This window comes from Phasianus colchicus, chromosome 12 (genome assembly GCF_987193195.1).
Source record: "Phasianus colchicus chromosome 12, bPhaCol1.hap1.1, whole genome shotgun sequence".
In the NCBI taxonomy this organism is placed as follows: domain Eukaryota; kingdom Metazoa; phylum Chordata; class Aves; order Galliformes; family Phasianidae; genus Phasianus; species Phasianus colchicus.
This window is the reverse complement of record NC_143447.1, coordinates 1,818,386-1,841,256: the sequence shown is the minus strand read 5'-3', so window position 1 is coordinate 1,841,256 and position 22,871 is coordinate 1,818,386. Positions and strand designations below refer to the sequence as shown.

Sequence of the window (22,871 nt, the reverse complement as noted above, 5' to 3'; positions counted from 1 at the left end):
GCTTGAGCACAGGTTATTTATCCACAGAGAACAAACTTATCTGTGTTCCTGGATTGCCCCTCTTGCACAGCGAGCTCTCCTGCCCCGAGCCAAGCCCGATTTGGCTGGACAGCACCGAGAGCCCTTCTGTATCACACGAGTGAAATATTTTTCCCACTTTTCCATATGGACAGTATTTCTGGTGCTGCCTGCGACATGCATGCAGAAAATGCATAAAGAATCCAGTGTTTGCGGGCAGCTCCACGTCAGCCTGAGCTTTCCAGCAGCATGTCTGAAATATGCACAGCTCGTTCATTCCTGCCTCCGCAGCCCAGCAACCTGCTGAGGAGGAGGATGGTGGGGAGCACCAGCAGTTTGTTGTCACTGCACATGACGCACTTGTCCATCGGACAGCCTGAGCCTGGATATCCCCAAGGTTGAGCACCAGTGAGGTGCAGGTGCTACCAGGGTGCTGGAGGTTGTGATGTGAGTTTGCTGAGGGAGAGAGAAAATTGCTTGCAGAGATGATCCTGCAGCTGGTTGGAGAGAGCTCTGCTGGGGCACAGGCGATTCAAACAGAGGAGGTTTCTTCTTAGTACAGCTCTTATCCAAGCTTTATGGCACAGGGCAATCCTTTTCACAGCAGCACCAGGGCTTCCCTTGGAAAGCTCCCTCTTGTTCTCTCTTCCTAACCATGGTAACTCAAACCGTGAGGCGATGGTGTTTATTTTTTTCCTTTTTTGATTTTTTTACATACTGCCTTGCCAAAATAGCTAAGCTTTTCAGTTTTACATTTCTCTTCATTCATACTTTAAACGTCCTAGTGCCATCACTTGGTGGCTCGAGTACTCAGTGTCTTGGTTCTTTCTGTTGGCTCGTGCTGGTGCTTTGCTCAGGATGTGGTGCAGGGCTAATGAACCTATGTAACCTCAGAGAGGTAAGAGAACTGAAAGCGTAAGGAAAGTGATGTAGCAGACCGTGTAGTTTGGTGAAATCAGTAACCAGATCAGCACATTGGAGACAGTGTCTTGATGTACAAAGCAGCCATCAGCTTGGGTGGTTTGAAGTGGAAGTACTTCAGGATTCTTTTAGCATGCATGAAAACAAAAACCTTATATTAATTGTGAAAGCTTCTTTGTGCCAGGGCTTTTGCCTGGTTTTTGTCTCCCCGCTGCACCTGAGGATGTTTACCCACAGAACTGGTAGGACTAAAGCTGCTTAGCATCTTGTTCCTCCTTGAGCTGCCTTCTGCCTGTCATCCACCTTAAAACTGAGCTAGGGATGTCTGTTGACATCACTTCGAATCTTTGTTGGGAATCCTAGAAATGTGCTCAGCTTGTTGGTCTGTAGCTGGCTTCACTGTGAGCCCACTGTGGTTTGCTGTCCTCGTTTCTGATTGTAGAAAGCAACCGTTGTAGGAACTGCTGTGTGATCCCAGGAGATAAGTAGCAGGGATGCTGCATCCTCTGCAGGAGCCTGCTGTCCTTGTGGGTGTACTCCAGTGTCTCTCATCCACCTGGGTGAAAAAGCAGCTGCTTTCATTTGTCCTGACAAACAAAACAAACAAGGGTCAGCCTGAAGTGAGATCTCGTCCACTGCCCACTGACATGGAGAGCTGCAGCTGGGACCTGCTGGGATCCAGATTATTCAGCAGGGCTGCAAAAAGAAAAGCACAGGCATGTTTTTCATGAGTGCCTGTCGAAGAATCCATTTTGATTTATGTTCTTGCATCTTTTACATGCATATATCTGAGATGAAAACCAGCTAAATGGTGAGGTTCAGGTTGATATGAGCCAAACAGATGCACTTCAAAAAAAAAAAAAAAAAAGAGAAAAAGAGACTTCAATCTTAAATTGACTTAGCTCATTTCCTAGTGTCATTACATTACCCTGATGATGAATGTGCTTCAGTTGTGTGATCCCACACTGAACATATTTTTAAACGTTTTTTCACACTTCCTTCTGTTGATCTCATCACATAGCAAAGGTAATAGATATAAGGCAGTTTCATTTCCATGCCATATGCTCTCTGGGACACTCTGGACAGATAATTACAATGCTTATATGTTTTATACCAGCACGTTTTCTGGTTTTCAGGTAACAGAAGTGAGAGGTCCTCAGAGAAGCTTCAAGTGAGATGTTTGCTTTTTCTTTGAGTTTTCCACCTCCTATTCTCTTTTAGGGGAAAGATGACACTTTGGGTACCAGGACTTCTTTTGCCCCCCCCTTACTCCTCCAATGTGAGCTTTCCTCGGTGAACAACTTCTGAGCCTTAATTTTTATGATGCTAATTACTGCAAACAGAGGATCTCATGAGGTAGCTGGAGTATGGCAGTGAGTTTCAAGGATCAGGGCTATCTTAGGGATTGGAAAAGGCTGGGTCTCCCTTGTGCTGCTGAGGGCATTTGCTGCAGCAAGGCATAGCTGCTGGATTTCATTCAGCTTACAATGGAAAACTTCACATTTGGGGAGGGTGGGGGGTGGTTGAGGCCACACTGCTTGGTTTATAAAAGATTCCAGACTGATTTTGTAAAGTTGTCATAGTTAACTGGAAATGGAAATTGCAGAATTGAATTATGTGCTTGGAGAAAGCACAATCTCATTTGGGAGGGATGCGATTTCTCCTATCTCAGAAGTGGTGCTAGAGACAGACAGGTTGTTCTCAGGCTGAAGAAGGGACTGATGTTTATTTCAAAACGTCATTATTTGAGTAAGCTGATCAAATGTACGATGTCTGAAAGAGCAGTTGGCAAAGTGCTGGTAGAATTGGGTGCCTGTAGCAGAAGCTGAAAGGAAAAGGGCAGTTGACATCCCAGGGTCTGAGCAATGCAGGTGCCATCCCAGTCAGGCAGCTCACTGTGCTCTGTTGGTGTCTGGCTCTTCAGATCCTTGTTACTGAAGCTAAGTTGGCCTTACATTTAATTGCTTTTGAAACAAAACAAAAAAGCCACTTCTGTTTCAGAGAAACATGTTTAACCAGGCAAGAAAAAAACCCCCAGCCATCATTCTGTTAAAACTTGCGGCTTGTCAAACCTGATTACCCTTTAACAGTTAGGGTTAATGGTGCTGCCTTTGGTCATGCCGAAGAGGAGTTTCACTGCAGACTTTATTGGAAAGGATTGGGGAAAGTGGCAGATCGATGGGACTTGTGTCAGCCAGTGTTTCTGCTGAAGGCAATTAGAATAATCAAACACCAAATGGTTTTCCATGCACATCAGATGCCAAATGCTGGCAGCTAAAAGATGGTGATGCCCTTAAATGGGTGTGAGGCTCCTGATCCCTCTTTCTGCCTGCAGTTGAGGTGCAGAGAGCAATAACGCTAAGCTGGAAAAAAGGGGTTTTCTGTTGAAAGTGACTTTCAGGCTGAGTCCAAGCATGGAAAACTTCATTGGCTTTGTTAGGGAAGGTCGAGGCAGTGCTGCTGGAAGTGCTCAGGCCCTTCAGAATGGCAAGAGCAGCGCATATCGCTTTTCTGAGAAGTCAGCGAAATCTCAGGTTTCTGATCCAAATCTTGGGCTGCATCGCTGTGCATGTGGCAGAGGTGGGGTATCGTCTCATAGATGGGTGAAGAAGCTCTGTAAAGCTTATTGCTTACGAACAGATAGAAGAACTTTTGATATTGTCCTTTTTATCTCTCATACTGGTAAAGAAATAACGGGATCTATTTCAGTTCTCCAAACAATGCGAATTAATTAGTGGCAACTTGGCCTTCGCTCGTCCCTTTTCTGCCAGTGCATTTGTGCTAATAGGAAATGGATGCCTCTTGTTATTCCTGCCCCGTTTTTGGTGTGATGAGCCGAGTCCTAAAAATCTTACAGTGAGGCTGACCGTGTCTGCATTTCCCTGCTGAATTCTTTGAATTCATTCTTTGAATTTGTAGGAGGAGTAACAGCACACCTGCACTTTCTTCTCGCACGTCTGGAGGATCCGTGATGGCAGTGAGCCTTGCGAGCCGGCATGTCTGACGAGTGCCATGTCTCTGTGCTTCTGATTAGAAGTGAGAGGTAGCATCTGCTCCGTGCCCGACCCCGCGCTGCTGCAGCACACAGAGCAGCCGCAGGAGAAAGCATGGCTTGCTGCCTCGGGCAGCTGCCTGTTGTGGCCAGCGCTGCTGTCCTAATGCTTCTAATTCTTCCAGGGTAATGGTGTGCAAGTAATCGGGGAGAAAAACCCACCCCGTGGATTAAATCTGCTGATTTTTATTTTATCTTATTGCTGGGTCACCCCTCCATCCCCCTTCCCGTTTCATAATGAACTCGCCGTGCCTCCCGGCCAGAAAATCGAACTAATGTTGTTTACTTGTCTTTTTAAATACTTGTTATTGGATTTCGCCGACCTCTTTCTCTGATGGAAAGCTCTCTTGGCCTCGTGCCAGTTGAATAATTGGTCGTAGTCTGGAAGCGTTTGGTTCGATTGGTTTATGTAAATGCTCAGGTCCTCCTCACCTAACTGCTGTGTGCCATAGGTGAAGTTGCCGGGTCTGCTGATGTAGTTGGGTGGGTGAGTATTGTGAAATGAGTTCCTTGAGTATGAGAAATGTATGGCTGAAGTTATTTGGCTGAAAGTTTAACATACTAAATACAAATGTAGGTGACTTAATTGAGGAAAGTAAGTGGCCTCACTTCTGTAAGATCTTATAAGGCATTTTTGCATTGAGGTCCGGTGATACTGGAGAGAGAGCTGTGAAAAAAAGGATGGCTTGTCTTTCTGGACCCCTGTTTAACTCTCATAGCTGAGGTTCTGGTATCTTTTTGTTTCGAGGTGGTGGTGGAACACCGCTTACATCTGGTTAGCATGGAGTGCCTGTGGTTCCCTTCTCAGTTGTCCTTCTTGTAAATAAAAGGTGGCCATGCAGCCAGCTGTGTTACCTGAGCCAGGCTGTTCCTGGCTTGAGTGCCATCAGCATCGCGTTTCGGTTTCTTAGATAACGCACAGTTGACCTCGGTTGCATCTGGTCCCCTTCCAAGGGCACGATGGCACTTTGCTGTGTTTGCTCAAGGCTTTGCGCAGGGCTCAGGAATCCAGCTTGGAGAAGATGCGCTGCGGTTTTTGTTTGGCTTTGTGGGCTCGGTTTTGGGGGCCAGGTAACAAGTTTGATGAGTAATTTAGAAATTTATGGATGCTCTCCGATTTAGAAGTCCTAATAAATCTGAAAGGTGAACTCAACAAACTTAAAGGAATGTGTTTATAAGCACTTGTTAATTTAACAAATCTGCATAGTCTGTTACTTGCTGGTGTAAGTAAATACGTATATGTGACAGCCAAAGGTAACAGTCAGTGCGTGGTTCTGAAACATTCAAAGCCAAACTACCCTCTGGGAAGCTTTGTATCCATCGCAGATTTCAAAGAAAAGTGACCTGCAAGGTGGAAGAGAGCTTTGTCCTGTGTTTGCACCCCCAGAGCAGCTAACAGTGCGGGATAAGCGCGATTATCCACCGACTGCAATTAGGACAAATGCTGCCGCCGAAGCGGCTTTGGGAGCCACTGGGTGGTAAATGCATGAGCAGATGTCCAAGAAACCCTTCTGCAGAGCTCGCTGAGCACAGCTCCTTGTCCCCGTGGTGCTTCTGCTCAGGATACGAGGTTATCTTTGAGATTCGGATACTCTGCTCTTGCAGTCTCATCTAATTTCTGAAGCCATCTGAGAATGCTTGACCTTTCGTGGTGCAGGCTGCGTGAGCCCTGTGCTCTGTTTTCCATTTGCTTTAATGCCCTTTTTGAGGATAGATCAGGTCAGGATTTCATGTTTCTGGCCGAGGATGAATCTGTTCTGTTACTGGATGGGGTGCGGTGTGGTGGAAAAGCATGTCTTCTGCTGTGGTTTTTAATGTTACTCTATTCTAATGAAAAAAAATATGCCTTCCAATGGAAAGAAGTGGTTGCTACCCTCCCACCTCCCTTGTGCCCTCTTATTCTGGATGAAAAATAGCCTTCTGAAGACTGGGGCGACACGTGGAAGCTTAAAACAGTCAGGCTGGGAGGAGAAAGCGAATAGTTTGTGCCGGTTTCAATTGAATATGCTCGGTTCAATTTGTGCCTACTGAAGCATGGAAATCAGTCCATTGCCAACTTGTGATTGTTGCTATTTTTTCGTTTCTCTGGAGATCAAGCAACAGATCTCCAGCTTCCACGTGAGAGAGGGCTTTTTCAGTTGCTGTTATTTTTCAGAGAACGCGGTGAGACTGGGGCTGTTACCTTGATCAGCTTTATTCTTGCCTCACTGGACTTAGTGATTTTTCCAGAAACCAGAATGTACTTCTGAATTTTATTTATTCGATAGCTGCATTCCACTGCTGGCATCACTTATGCTGAGCCCCAGCTTGGCCGTGCAAGGCAGACACCGATCTCCAAGTGCAGAGATGGGGTTACGAGCTGAGCCGGGCGCTGTTTGTGGCTGTTGCCCAGAAGGAGGAGGTCCAGATGCTTTTTCTTCCTAACATTTCTCGGTGATGTATCATTAGCAAAAGGTGTGTGAATGCCAATAAACCTCCCAGTCTGGAACGAGCCGGAGGGCTTGCATCCTAAAATACACATTTTACGATGGCTGTGTTACAACCTCTGCTGTAGATACTCGATCGTTTATGGGTTTTTTCTTTGTGAAGGTGATTTCTACCACGTTGATTCACTGATGGATGCATCAGTTCCCCGGTACTGGTCCTGCTGAATTCCTGCAGCCTATCTTTTCCATCTCAGAAAGCAGTAACTTGATAACCTCGAGGAGAGGCTGAGCTGCAGCTCGACCAGGCCTCGGAGTTCCCATTGCAAGCTCCCCTCCTCGCTTGGCCGCGGGTTTGCCTTGCGGAGCTCGCAGTGTTTTGTTTGGATGCTGTGGCTGATCTCTGACAGGCCATCCATAGCACTTCGCCTCTCAAAACAAACACCACGCACATGTAGGAATTTTTCCTTTTCCTGCTCATTTTTTTAGAATAAAGTCTTTCTCTGTGATGTTCCGATGCTTTGGTTTTAACCAAACAAATAAGCAGTGAGCCTTAGTACTTCCTATCTTGCCGAGACTAATAACCTAGCTAATTAAAACTCTTAATTATGTGAGCCTTTTCTGTGGGCTCGCGGGTGGTTGGTCTCATCAGGATTCTGCAGTGTGTGCAGAGCTCCCGTTGGCCAGATGTGGATAGACGCAGGGTTATTTTGGAGACGAGCAGAGCGGTGTGATCAGCGCTTTTCCTGCCCATTCTCACAGCTGTGTGCAGGCTGCTCGGTGACATCTCTAGGTGTGTTTTTGATCACCAGGCTCATTTCTGTGTTCTTGTTCCCTATCAGCTTTCGCTGTCTCTTAGCTTGCTGTGCCTCAGCACCAAGAAGTTAATCTGCTGTCTGCTGGCATCGCCCCGAGTGCGCACGCTTGGAGGAGCCTGTCCTCTCATGCATTAGTCTGTCGCATCCATTTCTCAACAGGCAGCTGTATTTTCACTCTGTGTGTAGACAAGCAGCAGAGGTGGAAACTTTCTCAGTGTTACCATCACCTGCGTGCCTCTGTTTATTAAAGTAGCACAAATTCCCCAAAATAGCTCCATCTCTGCGACAGGCAGATGTTGTGCATTATTAAATACTTGGCTATCTCTCCCCTTTTATTCTTCCTTTAGATATTAATGTTCTCAAAGAACTCCAAAGCTTGTGTTCTGAGCTGTCTGACAATAACTATTTTTAGTGAAGCTGTCATCTATAATTCAAGATATTTTCAGTGCTTGTGTTGGGAGAAGGTTTTGTTTTTAGTTTCGTGTCCCAGTGCGTTCACAGTACTCATCTCCACGTTTCAAAGCCACTCTTGTGTTATGGCACTTCAGTGACAGTTTAATTCTGAGATTGAATACATTGTTTTGTGGTTAGCTGAAATGCACCAATCTATCTGTGCCATAGCTTGTAAATTATCATCATCTGTGGGATGAGTATTTTTTTTTCTGAATATGGCCTTCAGAGGAAGAACTTGGGTTTTTCTTGCACTAGTTGCTGGAAGTCTTCTTTAAAATGTGATTCACCCTGCTCGTTTGTTTTGAGGTCACTGAGCAGATCTGGCAGTTTAATATTCCTTCTCCTGGTGGCATGTTTCTGAATGCTTTACAATACGCAGTGCTTCTCAAACTTCTGCGTTTTGGTGGTGGTGAGGAAGGAGGAGGACTTGGAGGACTTCATTTGATGTCCCACTCTTTAAAGCATGCTCTGCTTTGTTTGGTCAATGATTGTGGTGACGTTAAGAAATAGCAAATTATTTTCCTCTTGGTTCTTACCCTGTAGCTGCCAGCTGCCATGCACTGAGCTGCAGCTCCTAGATGGGACGGATGTGCTGGGACAGCGCGTGGTGCTGTCTCTCGCGTAATGCAAACCTTCAGTCCAGCCAGGAGCAGCTGGTTGTCTTCTGGCGAGGCTGCGGTTACTGCTGCTGAGGGCTGACTTTTATTTGCTGCAGAAGAGATTATTGTCTTTTGGGAAATGATTTCATCGGCAGATCGCGGACGGGAAGGTGGAACGAGCAGAAGTGGCAAACAGGAAGGCAGAGCCCAGGCGCTCAGCAGTGAGCTGAGGGCTGCCTCCATTCGTAGTGCTATGGAAATGCATTGGAGGATTTGGAGGATTTGGAAAGTACCTGGATGGACGGTGTCCAAGCCTTGTTGATTTGTATTTCGGAAGTGAAAGTTAGAGCAGAAGAAACTGCTGCTTGGAAATGACATTTGCAAGAGTGCTTGGGGAGGAGGGAAAGTAAATGCGGCGGCGGCCGCGGGGATTTGCTGATGGCTTAAGCTGACGGTCTTTGGTGCCTCTGAGCGCCCACGGCTCAAATCAGAGACAGATGGAACAGGAAAGGGTTGTGTTTTTTTTTTTTTTTTAAGCTCTAGGTGTTTAAACTTCTATTTATTAAAAGGCATGTTTTACCTAAAATGTAAAAAATAAAATAAAAAGTGGCTTAAACTCAATAAGAGTTGCACTTTATCTTTGGTTCTAATCTTGGAGTAGGCATCAGCAGGATGTATTCTATCAGTAGGAGAGTTGGAAATGTCTCCTTTACAGAAGAGCAAGCTCAAGGTTCCTAATTGAGGAGTCTCTGGAAGCAGATGGGCAGTAATTTTTGTGCAGTGTAGTAAAACTGAGTTAGGAACGCTGGAGTATTTTATTGAATAAGGTTGATAGCTAAAAAGAGTTTTCTGTGAAGAAGTTGTAAAACCATCCCTTTTTCACCGCTGGTTGCAGTCCTTCATGCTCTGCAACATGAGGGATGAGACCATCAGTCATGAAGTTACAGCTTCTCCAGCACTACTGCACTTCAGCGTGGCTCTGCGGTCAGGTTGTGTTGCCTTCTGCCAGATAACATCAACGTCCTTAAGATCTTTTGGGGGAAAAAAAACCAAAACATCCAAAGCCTCAAGTTATCACGATGATGCTATTCAAGAATGGTAAATTACTTCTTAAAACTAGCAGAAATCTGTTGCTTTTTTTCCCCCCTACTATTTATTTCAGTTATCTTGTGAAATGTTCTAGTGCAGAGTTGCAGTGACGTTTAGCTACTACTGTAATGCATTTGTATGAGATTTATAGCTCCTGGACAGGCATGCCTCATCTTTGCCCAGCTCTTATTTCAGGTATTTGTTCTGGACGAAGTGTGAAGCCTCCTCTGCTGAAGCTGTGGTTGAATCCCTCAGCCAGGTTTCTCCTGACACTGGTGCCTGCAGGGCTGGTGAGGAGATGCAGGATTTGTCATTTCCCAGGCTTTTTTTTTCTTGGGTTCTTCTAGGATAGAAGCATCTTGTACTTAATGCCTTTGTAATCCCTAAGCTGTGCAAAAGGCCTTCTCTGGGACTGTTTTGGGGCTGGTGAGGCATCCTCAGCGTGATGCTTGGCAGTATCTCTCTGCTCCAGCGCTTCTTGTCCTTCATTTTTAGCAGGTTCCATAAGACTTTTAGTGTAGGCACTGTTTTCTTCACGTTCGTAATCTGAACACTCTGGCTGCTAACAAAAGTATGAGTAATACAGGCACGCTTCCTGAGTTGACAGAATGATGGAATCCTTAGAGTTGAAAGGGACCCTTAAAGGCCATCCACTCCAACTCCCTTGCAAGGAACAGGGATGTCTGCATGTTGATTGGGTGCTCAGAGCCCTGCCCAGCATGGCCTTCAGTGTCTACAGGGACGGGGGAAGGAATAGAAAGATGCTGTGTTTGAGTTTGTAGTTCTTCAGCAAATAATTCTGGGATCTATGATGGCTGTGTTAAAGGGGAGCACTGGCATTTTATCCTTAATTTTTTTCTTGGCTGCACTTTCCAGCCCTTGTGGTCCTTTGGGTTTTTTGCTTCTGAAGACCAGACCCACTCTGTCTTTTCATCTGTGTTCGTTCTAATTTAAATTTAGAAGATGAACTGTAGCATTACATGGATAACCTTCTATTTTTCAGACTTTCATAAGCTAGGGAGCACTGCAGAAGAAAGGACCCAGGGAGCAGCTGGAGAGCAGGGTGCCCAGTGCCAGCTCAATCCCCAGGCATCCCTGGTCAGAGCAAAGCTTTTAGTGATGATGCTCACGTGCTAAGCACGCAGCGTTTGTGTCCTTGCTCACTCTGATGTGATTTCATAGATGAAGTAGAGGGAGGGGGGCATGGTGAGTATCAGCCGGGAAGTGCTAACTGCTGGGTGTGTGCCATGAGAAAGCAGGCTATTTTAGTGCGTGGAGTTTCAGGAGAACTGTAGCATTTCCAGGAACCAGGCTGCAGTGACTCAGTTTAGGAACCGAAGAAAGAGGAACATCCGTGGCCGTCGGTGACTTGCTTTGTTTGCACCACACTTCTCGCCTCCCAGCATCATGCAGAAAGCCTGTGACGGAAGTAGAGATGGAAATCACTTCTCCCATTCAGTTTCCTCCATCACAAGACCTCAGCATGCCTTCCTGCTGGCCCTTTTTGCTCCGTTTTAGAGGGCCTTCATCTATGCCTACTGCAGCTTCTCCAGCGAGCGAGGCAGGAACCCTGCAGACAAGAGCTTCATTCAGAGCGTGGCTGTGATTAATTCCTTGAACACTGATTCATTCTCTGCACAGAAGGTGCTTTGACCTTAAGGGGAAGAGTAAGTGATTGTGATATTATTCATGCCTTAAGTCAGCTCCCTGTTCATAGGAACCATTTTCAGCGGCCTCTAGGAACTGCTTTGCAACAGTTTTTCCTGTGATTTTTTTTTTTTCCTTTCCATTTTGTCTTAGAAAAAAGGTCTGCTGCAGCCCAGCAGATTTCCACACAGTACATCAGCAAGAGGATGGTTAAGGGGTAGCAGTGTCCTGGCTCTGCTTGGAGCTGCTAGGAAAAAGGCTGTTGAGCAGCATTCATAGCTCTTGGACCACAGGGGAATAGCAAAACCTCAAAATGTTGGGTAATTCCAGGATTTGGAATCATCTGCTGAAGTATCTGTGTACCCACAGGCCTCTTAAATAGGAAGAATTGTAAGATTCAAGCACGGTAAACAGGATGCACCCCAGAAAGAGAAGAAAGACCTGCATTGCACAGCAAAGCAAGTGCTGCTGTCGTGGAGAAGTTCCATGAGACAAGCTGAAATGTGGGTCTCTGTTTAAGACAGAGGTGAATAGTCAAGTTGCTGGAAGAAGTGATGAACAGAAAAATAAAAATAAGGGAAAACAAGGCTGAGATGACATCTCTCAATTTTCAAGTCAGTGGAAAAGCCAGCAAGCTTAGGAGCAACTTATGAAGCATTCTCATCCTGTTTCAGGTTACACTCAGTGAGGGCATCCATGAGTCTTTAGGAACTGTTGACATGGTTTTAGCTGTGTATCCACAGCTTCTTGTTTCATATTCTGGGCATCTTACTGGGGGGCTCTGTGTACTCCTGACCCCCAAGGAGTGCTGGTGGGGCTGACCTCTGCTTGCAGAGATACTTTCACTGCCTTTCCCTCCTCCCTTAGCAGAGGGATGGTGCTTAGTGCTGGCCGAGCATGGTTTCTTCTGTTATTATGACAATATCAGCCACAGAAACAACTTGTGGTGCTTATGAGTCTGCCTTGGGTTGCAGGGATCGAGGGGTTATTTACAGAATTGCTCGGGTTTGCTATGGCATGGGGAGTGAAGAGTCAGCCCTTTTGTTAGGTGTCCCTGGCACTGCTTGTTGGTTCTTGTTTGATGTCTGCAGTCCAAGTATGCTCCTCTGGAATTTGTACAAAAGGGCTTTTCTCTGTATACAGAGAATCCTGGAGTGCTGATTTCTTTGCTGTCCACATTTGTTCTTCCTTCTGAAGAACTGCATTTGAGCTGCGATTGCAAGCCAGCACTGGAACACTCAGAAATCTCACTTTTCCCAATTGCAAACTCCAAAAGAATTAAACTAGTTCTTTTGGATAAAGCTCTCTCATGGAGACCTTGCAGCAGTTTTACTGCAAGGCAGTCTACTCCTGCTGTCCTCCCCCACCAATACCCAGCTACAGACGTGGTACTTTCAGGTGGCACTGCCTCTATACCTACAAGCTGAGCTTCTTTGGGCTGTTCTGAGGTAGATGATTAAGCTACAATATTCCTTTTTCTATCCTGAGAAGAGGAAAACCAGGATAAGCAAAGAAGAGAGGCGCTGTTAAAAGAGGAGGATTGGCATTGTATGATGTCTGAATGAACTGGTTACTGCATGCAGTAACTGCGCTCTGGGTGACTGAAACTTCCCATGTTTTGGTAGATACTTTTGTTCATAAATTAAGGAAACTACCCTTATCTTTCTCCTCCCTGTGCAAGGAGACATTTGGCATCACGGTGGGCTTTTCTGCCTTTCCTGAGCTCCATAGTTTCGATGGCATCAGCTGCGACAGGTGTGGCAGTCCGGTACCAGCTCGTTGTTGGGGGTTGCTCTGTCTGCCTTCTGTTGCTGCCAGAGAGAAATTCAGAGAGCTCATATGCCGGTAAGTTCAGATGAAGCAGTGCAGCACGTTTCAGTGGGCTGTCTCAGATTAAGTTATCTGCTTGAGGAGTTCCTGCTGCACACGGTGTGCATGCTGGTGCAGGGCTGCAGCTCGAGCAGCCGAGGCTTTGCAGTTGTCTGAGGATTAGGAAGGGGAAGCAAGTTTCTCTATTTTTGTAGTTACTCCTCGCTGTTACTGTAAATGAACTTTGCTTCCAGAACTGCCCCTCTAGCAGCCTCAGCACTGACACTGCTCTCTTTTCTTTCCAGTCCTCCAGGATTTGGCAAGCCCTGGCCGTCATTTCAAGCTTTAGCTGTCTCAGATTATTTATAGCGGGTACTGATGCTTCCAGTGGACAGCTTATTTTGGCTTTTTGCCACGCGCTGCTTACATTGTCCCTGAAAAGGAAAATACTGAGATATGTCTTTCTGAGCAGAAAAGCAGGAAATAGCACAACTGAAAGCCTGCACTTGTGCTCTTTGTGGTGATACATAATCGCAGAGGCTCCAGACTCCTTTTCTCCCTACTTTTTGGACTTTCCCAAAGGTAATGCAACCATTCTCACTCATGTGATGTTGCTTACAGAATAAAACTTGCTTCAGAATGCGCTCCCAATATGCTATTGTGTATATATATCCTTTAAGAAAGCATGTTTGCTACCAGTGTTTAACTGCCTTAAACTTTAACCACGTTACGGTCAACTAATGAAAGATTGCCTGTAGTGTAGATGTACTTACAAGCCTAGTTGACCATCATAATTTTAATACGTTTTCTCTCAGCCAGCTGGTCAGCAGGTTATTGTGATTTTTATGTGGGATCCTCCTAAATATCTGTAAATATGAATCTGCTCTGTAATGCATGAGGCTTAGTTTGCAGCCTCACACTTGGGAGATTAGGTTTTGTATGTTGTAAAACTCACTGCCCGTGGAGCTGTGTTAGATGCTGAGCAGAGCCAGGCTCCTGTCCATCGGTGGCCGGGAGACCGCAGGCAATTACCTTCATTAACATTTCTCTGACCCAGCGTAATGCTCCAAGACGTGTTTAATGTCATTAAGAGTAAATCACGTAGTGAGCCTTGTGGGGATTTATAAGGCTCAAATTAACACCTCTTCACTTTCTCACCTCGCCAAATTTCGGCGTGCTGGATGGAAGCGCCTGGCGTTGCGTGCCGTGCCTGGCTGGTGCTTGGCTCTGCCTTCTGGCAGACACAGAGCTGTTTGGGTGCAGGTGATGTTTGCTGTGCTGCTGGGGCCACATGGATGCAGCTCCTATTGGGAAAAAAAAAAAATTCTGGGGAGAGGGGCAGGCTGCTTTATCGAGCTTGTGAGTGTGTGGGGAAGGAGGAGGCAGCGTGGAAGGCGGTTTTGCTCGAAGTGATTGACTTGAAGTATTGTTTGCAGCTCTCACGTGAGTCAGCAGCCTTTGATAGGCTCAGATAACTTGAATAAAAATAGCTGACCGTCTCATGGTAAGCTTTGAAGGAAAGTCTCGATGAGGAATTACTGAGCTTAAGTGTTTTTTCCTCCTTAAAGAAAAGCTGATACTGGAGGCTCCGAGCTGGACAAAGAAAGCCCAACGCAGCGCAGAACTGACATCATCCCTGCTGCATCTGTGCCTATCCTAAACCTATAGGAAAGCAGCTGGAGTGCTTCCCAGTGCATAATATATGTCCTGCTACCAAGCAATGTGCCGTGTAGCCATGCCTGATGTATTTCACTGTGACATATTAATTTCTCTGCTTCGCACATCGTGTGGCTAGGGATAATATACTTCATGAAATATGGGAGCGAGGAACAATGCAATGGTACAACATAAAATAATGCTTTTCATTCGAGGATATTGGAGATGTGTGTAAGAAATTAAATATCCCAGTCTCCAGCGGTGCAGTTCTGAGTACTGATGGTGGTGTTGGGACACAAGGACAGGGTGAGTGTTTGAAATGAACACCAATACCCAATTCCAAATACCTGGAGCTCAGGAGCACCCCAGACCCAGCGTGGGTTTTGAAGCTTCTTTTGACCACACTGAGCATCTTCTCGATGCTCAATGAAAAGCTCAGTGTGAGCCTGGACATCACACAAACCTTTATCTGTATGAAATTTAACCTCTCTTGTGTCTCAATAGTGGAATTACATGAAGATCTTTGAGGGGAATTTTGAGCTCGCTGTGACTTGCTGGGAGGCTGAGGACCTCTGGCTCTGGAATGGCATTTATTTGGGGCCGATGGTGGGGTGTCTTGTCTTCTTGGGGATTAAGGTTGAGAAGTTATCTATATTTGATGTTTCGGCACCAGAGGTTTGATTTTCTTGGGTTTTAGGCAGTATGAGAGAAATAAAAATGCATGAGTGAGTGGACTGTAATGTATCATATCTGCTGTTAATGTGGACACGCTGGGAGAAGGTGGACTTGGTGGATGCAGAAGTGCCACTGTTAGAGCCCTAATGAGTTGGGAGAAAAAAGGTTAAATCCACTGCTGTGGGGTTATGCATCTGGGGCAGGGAATGGGTTCCCAGGAGAGATGAGTGGTCGTTTTGTCATAAGGCAAAGCAGCTAAGATTTGAGAGTGTTGTGCACCTAAGAGTACACAGTAATTTGGTGATTTGTAGCGCAGGCTGGATTTCAGAGCAGCGGTAGGAGCGGGTAAAAGAAATCAATGCAAGATCCTCATTCTGTTAGTGCTGCAGCAAAGCATCGGGCTTATCAGCAGTTTTGATTCTTGAACTGGTGAAGGAATCTATTTCCAGTCTGAGACAACTTGAACCTCATGAGAGCTGAGTCACAGGCGGTTTTTGAACTTGTGACTAGGCAAATAAATCATTGTTTCAAGAGTCATTTTAAATGTTTGTCAGAAGGGCCTTTGAATTGACAGAGAAAGCATTTTCTGTTTGGTTGGGACGTGCCCTTAAGGTGGCTCATTAAAGCTTCTTAAGCCAGCGTTTTATCTTTAAGGTAGGATGAGTTCTCTTAGAGGCTCTAGAAAATCCATAGTTTATGTGCAAAGGGAAGTCAGTGTTGGGAGAACCAAAGTTTTCCAAGGTCATGGTTGGATGATGCTTGCTTTAGGTTTGCATGAAATTTGTAAACGTGGAAATAGAGGCACTAACTCTCATGTGAGCTATTAGGTAGGGATATTTGATAAAACTGAAGCACTTTTTGGCGTGAGCACTGTGTCACTGTTGGTTCAGCGTGCTGTCTGGTGTGTTGTTCCCAAAGGAATGCTTTTTGTGTTAATTTTATTCTTAGTAAAAATGAGAATGGATGGAATACCAGGGGGACTGCTTGCATCTTTGATGCCTCAGGGCCAGGGAAAAACTAGCAGAAGGTTGAAGTGATGTGGGTGGCTCTGTCTGAGTCGTGGTGAGCCTGAATCATAGAATCACAGGATGGCCTGGGTTTGAAAAGGAGCACAATGCAAATCCAGTTCCAACCCCCTGCTGTGTGCAGGTTGCCAGCCACCAGACCAGGCTGCCCAGAGTCACATCCAGTCTGGCCTTGAATGCCTGCAGGGATGGGGCATCCACAGCCTCCTTGGGCAACCTGTTCCAGTGCCTCACCACCCTCTGGCTGAAAAACTTCCTCCTAATATCCAACCTAAACCTCCCCTGTCTCAGTTTAAGACCAGTCCCCCTTGTCCCATCACTTGGGACCCTTGTAAGCAGTTGTTTCCCCCTCCTGTTTATACGCCTGAAGTGGGCAGCATTTGAGCTTAACCTCTTTCTTTTTCTCCATTTTCAGTGTTGATAGCATGATGACCTGACAATGCCCAGGCCCGTCCCAACTATGCAGTGCAGGTACTGATGGGAAAGGATCCAATATGAGTGTGAATGATGTTGGAGGCAGACGACGCTTTGAAGACAGCGAGTACACCTTGCACATCTACCCCGGGAGCATCGCCGAAGGGACCATCTATTGCCCCATCACCGCCCGGAAAACTTCCACTGCTGCCGAGGTGATCGATTCGCTCATCAATAAACTCCAGCTTGAGAAAACAAAATGCTACGTCCTCGCGGAAGTGAAGGAGTTTGGTGGGGAGGAATGGATCCTCAACCCCACCGACTGCCCGGTCCAGCGCATGATGCTGTGGCCTCGCATGGCTCTCGAGAACCGGACGAGCGGCGAGGATTACCGCTTCCTCCTGCGGGAGAAGAACCTCGATGGTTCCATCCACTACGGCAGCCTGCAGTCCTGGCTGCGGGTGACGGAGGAGCGCCGCAGGATGGTGGAGCGGGGCTTCCTGCCCCAGCCACAGCAGAAGGACTACGATGACTTGTGCGGCCTGCCTGACTTGAACGAGAAAACGCTCCTGGAGAACCTCCGAAACCGCTTTAAGCAAGAGAAAATCTACACCTATGTAGGCAGCATCCTCATAGTTATCAACCCGTTCAAGTTTCTACCTATTTATAACCCTAAGTATGTCAAAATGTACGATAACCACCAGCTGGGCAAGCTGGAGCCCCACATTTATGCCGTGGCAGATGTGGCCTACCACGCCATGCTTCAGCGCAGGAAGAACCAGTGCATCGTGATTTCAGGGGAGAGCGGCTCGGGGAAGACACAGAGCACAAACTTTCTGATTCATCACCTCACTGCCCTCAGCCAGAAAGGATTTGCTAGCGGAGTCGAACAGATTATTCTTGGAGCTGGACCAGTGCTTGAGGTAAGATGGAAATGATAGCAGTGTGGAAAGTTTCTCATGGTGTAAAAAACCCAAGTAGTTGTGGTTTTATTACGGGGCTGCCTGGTAAATGCTGATAATAAAGTGAGTTACAACAGGATGAGCAATAACGGGAGGTTGCTTTTCAGCCTGGAGAATACTACGTGATTCAGAAAAGGGAAAAGAATCACAGCAGATGGCTTTGACAAGTTCATTAATGCTCAAGTGTTCCTTCATACCCTTTCATGAATTGCCAGTAACCTTTATTTTGTACATTGCAGATTGAATTTATGGCATTATAGGATATAGGTACTTTTCTCTATATACTCCACTGAGCTGGGGGATAGTTCAAGAGGAATTTTAATAGCCAAAAGTTTATTTGCTGGTCATCAGTATCTAGCTTAGCTTATGTAACTGGTTATTTGCTGAGGGGCCTTTTTGGTAAGGAAATGAAATAGAACGGACCGCAATGTTACCTTTACAGATACGGAAGTCTGAAGTGGGATACAGTCATTCATTCTTTGATTTGCTTTGAGCCTGTTATGTAATTCATTGAAATAGTTTTCGTTAGAATTGTCATTTTTTTTGTCATATTGTTATGAGTGAACTTTCATCTGTTTGTTTGGGAGTATCCTAATTCCTGGCTGGTGTCTCGGAATATGTTGGCCATACTTCCTGCAGCAGTGCAAGTGTTCTGGCAGCTGCAGGCAGTGATAGCAGCTCTCCCTGTCTGCATACCATTGGTGAGCCCGAGGACTTGGGCTCCGGGCACTGTGGGTTCAGGGAATCCTGGCTGCTGCTCCTTTTGCTTTTGGGGCAGAACTCTGCATTCCTTCGTTCTGGCAGCTGCGCTTCTCTTGTTGCACTTCAGCTGCTTCCAGGTCGCTCCGAGGTTGGGTTAATCCAGAATTTCTTCTGGTCTGCCAGTTCTGTTCAACGTAGTCACAAATCAAGTAGCCTTACAGATAAGATGTGCATACTTCTGTTTTTCCTTCACTTCCTAGAATTGCCTTAAAAAGGAATCTGCAAAGAGGATTGGCTCTGAGGGCTTGCTACCTTGAGAACAGTTTGCAGGTTGACCTCTTGATTCCTTGTGTTTTTGGTGGCTGCTGAACATCTCTATCATTTTTCCTCGATTTTCATTCTTTTCCCTCCCTTTAGAAGCCTTGGATCCTCTTGTTCTCCTTCTGTTTAGCGAAAATGAATTTACATTTATCTCAGGTTTGCCTTTTAAGAGGCAGGTGCACAGCGACAGACCTGTTGGTGCTCCGACTTTGGATTCTGAGACCAGAGCAGAGCAAATAAGAGGAGCTCATTCCAATTTAGCTCCCTGCCTGTTGCAGAACACTTCCAAGAGCACAGCCTGTTCCTGGGAATACCTCTGCAGCCACGCTCGCGTGGAGGGAGCGGAAGCGTAGCGAGCACAAGGTTTGCTGCAGCTTTGCTATTTTCCTGCTTTACCTTTTGGAATAACCCAAGGCTATTGTTTTGGAGCTCTTTTCTTGCAGAGGTCATTACAAGATTCCTGTGAGCTCTGTCCAAGCTGAGCTTTCCAAGGCAAGCTGTTATTGTCATCTGAATGCTGTGGTGTTGTCCAGGAGCTGGGTGTAGGGCTGCCTCCTTCTGACATGCACTTGACATAAGTCTGAAGTATTTTCCCTTTCCCTAATCGGAGATTCAGCGGGCAAGCTTGCTTTGGAGCAGTGCTTTTCAGAGTGGTTGTGCAGGGCTGTTTCACTCTGCTGGCTGACCTCAGTCAAATCCCATTGCTTGTGCCTAGTTCTGGCATCTCTGAAATGATGTAATTCTGTTCATTTCATGATAAATGATATTACTTAAATACCACATCTTTTTTTAAATAAAGGCAAGGTTTGAATTGGTTTGAATAGATGGTTTTCTTTGCATTTTTCTGTATTGTTTCCCATTTCCTTATGTAGCCTGTTTACCTATGGAAGATGGCATTTTCAGCAGGGTAGCGGTAAAGCTGGATTGCCAGAGAGCAAAACTCCTGCCCTATTTAGTTCCAACACTGAGCTTCTCAGATTCAGATGTTCTACATAGATATCAGAGGAATAACTGCCTGTGTAGTTCTGTTTCCAATACACTTCATGCCATGCTTTAGATGAAAATTTCATTATGCTCAGCTTGATGCTCCATCAGGGATGTAGAGTGCATAGCTTCACTGCTTAATTACCATATAGATTGTTCCTTTTCATTTAGATGCCAGCCCTGATGTTATTTAAGAAGGCATCGATGAAGCGTGCCAGGCGTTTGTGCACATGTGGTTTGTATGTATGTCCTTCAGTGAAACACTTTACTCCAAGAATTTGACATTTTTTTTAGAGAGAGAAATAGGCAACATGTAGAACAAGAAATGTTTTCGCTTTGATTCTCATTCCAAAGGAGGTTTGCTTTCCAGAAGTGTTGTTATTGCAGGACTTCCACTTACTGGTGTGTCTCTCCTGTATTTACTCACAGGGCTCCTGTGAAATAGTTGAACTCTGTGGAATAAGCACCATGTGCCAGTTACTCTCCTCTCTTCATACTGCACTGCAAATTGGAGATGTTTTGTGTGTATTCAGTGGTCCTTGACTGGTGGTCGCCAGTTTTGTAGCAATTACTTAGAACTTCCACATCTCTTTGTATCGTAGAGTCACAGAATGGCCTGGGTTGAAAAGGAGCACAATGATCATCCAGTCCCAACCCCCTGCTGTGTGCAGGTCACCAACCAGCAGCCCAGGCTGCCCAGAGCCACATCCAGCCTGGCCTTGAATGCCTGCAGGGATGGGGCATCCACAGCCTCAAGTTCAAACGCTTTGTGTTCTGTCCCCAGTCAGACGCAGGGATGGGTTTCTGGTTTTCCTGGGCAGTGTTCCTGGTCCTCATGCATTAGCCTTGCAGAGCATTCGGTCCCTCTTGGTGGCATCATTCACTGTGTTAATTCACCATACCCAAATATGCACAGCTTCCAGTCCAGGTGCAATGGTCAGAAAGGTCAGAACTGCTTGGCCAGAGCCATTTAAGCCTGGTATAAGGAGCTGCATGTGAAGCATTCCTTCAGCACCCATGAATTCTAAGTGCTTGGGGAACAAGTTGTTCTGGCTTCTCATTTCTCAACCAGCAAACTGGAGCTCCAAAGGTCATGCTTCTATCCAAAGGAAGATTTTTAATAGTGCATTATGTCTGCAGTGGGAGAGTTGGTGGGGAGAAGCTATGGGACCCACTTTGATGCCCAGATGCTTGAGGTAGAATAATTAGCTAAGGCTCAATCATATAAAAGCATGAGCTTGTCCTAGATTAGCTCTCTCTCTCTTCCATCCAAATAGGAGATGAAAATACCAACATGAAGGTGAGATGGGATGTGAGCTGTGAAGGTGAAGTTAACGTTTCAGATAAGCACTAATAGTTTGGGTGCTTATTACTCCTGATGAGCAATGGGCATTTTTATTGCAAAGGAGCCCTTATGACCTTCTGTGCTGAGGAGAAAGCAGGAAACCCGGGTCTCCCATCTTTCTTTTTGAAGTCCTAACATAAAGAACGTGGTGCATGCTGTGACCCACCACGCTGTTGTTTTTTAGGCAGGTCTTGGTTGTGTTTTGAGGCATCCATGGGTCTTCAAACTTTTGGGGGTATATCTATGCCAACTGATGCAAAATAGCTTTGTAAACAATACATGTTTGTTTTTACAAAGCATTTAATGGGCAAATGCAAACTTAGTCTCTTTATAGCAATAAATAGGCTCTCAGCATGAAGGTAACAGTGTCAGAAATCCCAGAAAAGCTAACGATGTTTGAAATCTTGTATACAGAGTAACACAGGAGCATTTTCTCACTAGCTGTCACCTTGCTCTGACTAGTACCAATTTTCAGAACTTGTTTATGACAATTGTATAAGATACTTTTTTCCCTTTAATTAAAGGAGCTAGAGGCATCAAGATGAGCTTGATATTGTCATGGTTTTACACCTTTTAGAAGAGGAGAGTTCCTGTGTTGCCCAGGACCAGCAGGTGCTCATCTCCACCCAGTGAGGACTCAACTGTGTGTCAGCGCTGCTGGAAAGGACTGAATGCAACTCAATCTGTTAAATCAATACATCTTTTTTTTTTTACTTTCAGCATAAATGGAGAAGCAGCAGATTTCCACACATCCCTGAGAGGTAATGGATGCACCCGGGTCTCGAGGAGTTGGCACTGGGTTGTCAGACAACCCGTAGTGATCCCAACATCTTGGGATCCTGTTTGTCACAAGAAGTACTGCATTGCAAACTGCAAAAGCCAGACACGTTTTCTAAGCAGCTGTTTGTATGCATCTTCTGAATGTCCCAGCAGGGATTTCTCAATTGTTTAAAAATAATAACAAAAAAATGTTTCAGCGATAGGCCAGCGAATGCTGCTGGCTGTGCATAGGAGCTGTTGCTGTCATTCATCCCTGATAGCCAGTGCCAAAAAAAGAGAGGAAGAATTGATGGCTTGAGTTGCTTTTGTAAAAGAACATTTAGCTTTTTGTAGGGGTGCAGGGCTGTGTGCCTTCCCAGTAGGTGTGGATTTGTGTTGGAATCTTAGGAACAGCACTGCAGTCATGTCTTTTAATTGAAATTTGATTTTATTTTAAACTTCTGGAGCCATGTTATTACACCACCAGTGTGTCCTGGGCGTGCATAGAAGTTACAGCTTCACTCTTACAGCTTAGAAATCTAACAGCCTGCCTTTTTCGTTCTCGTTGAATTGTTGGAGGCGTATGTAAGCAGCAATTAAAAGCTGTTTAATTTGAGTGTATGGAGCTTGGCTTCAGCTAGAAGCAGGCTGCTCCCCTCCTTGCCTGAGCCGGGAGCTGCCGGCAGCAGCTGGCCACAGCTAGGTGCAACGCTGCTCCCCTGCCAGAGCTGCAGGCTGTGCTTCCAAACGTGTCCGGAGCTGAACAAAGAGCTATTGAGCGGAGCAAAACATCCATTAAGAGCTGGGCACGGCCTGGACCTGCAGAGCTGGACGTGGAGGAGCTGCGTCACCAGGAGCCACCAATGCAAAGCCGGGTGAGGAGCGTCCTCAGCTGCTCCTGCGGTCTGTGTGGAGCCAGCTCTGTCAGCAGCATCTTTTCTGTCAGAAAAAAGAAATAAGATCATGTAGTTTTGTACCCCAGGTCCAATTTTCAGTGTGCTGTTTTTAAGTTACGAGGTTGTACCATATGCCCTGCAGTTTTCCTATCTTAAAAATGGCTTTATACAAATGGGAGAGGCAGAGTGTTGTCTCTTCGCTCGCTTTTTACCATTTTTACCCCAGAATGTGTCCAGTTACTATTGCTCCTGTGTGCTGTGAGTTAGGCATGGGTGTTCCACATAGCCAGGATGGAGCGTTAC

The 22,871-nt window shown here is 45.9% G+C and overlaps 1 protein-coding gene across 15 annotated transcripts in view; it reads left to right on the top strand.

The window, feature by feature from the left end:
• Positions 1–22,871, top strand: part of MYO9A (myosin IXA) — a 163,822-nt gene that overhangs the window by 13,306 nt on the left and 127,645 nt on the right. For 14 of the 15 annotated variants that reach the window (XM_090148601.1, XM_090148600.1, XM_090148598.1 and 11 more), the window contains exon 2: positions 16,601–17,522. In XM_090148601.1, coding sequence (XP_090004727.1) covers positions 16,680–17,522 — 843 coding nt within the window. In that variant the 5' untranslated portion in view covers positions 16,601–16,679. Of the gene's footprint in view, positions 1–13,139; positions 13,412–16,600; positions 17,523–22,871 lie in introns of those variants that run through there. The other variant, XM_090148592.1, reaches the window with a different exon arrangement.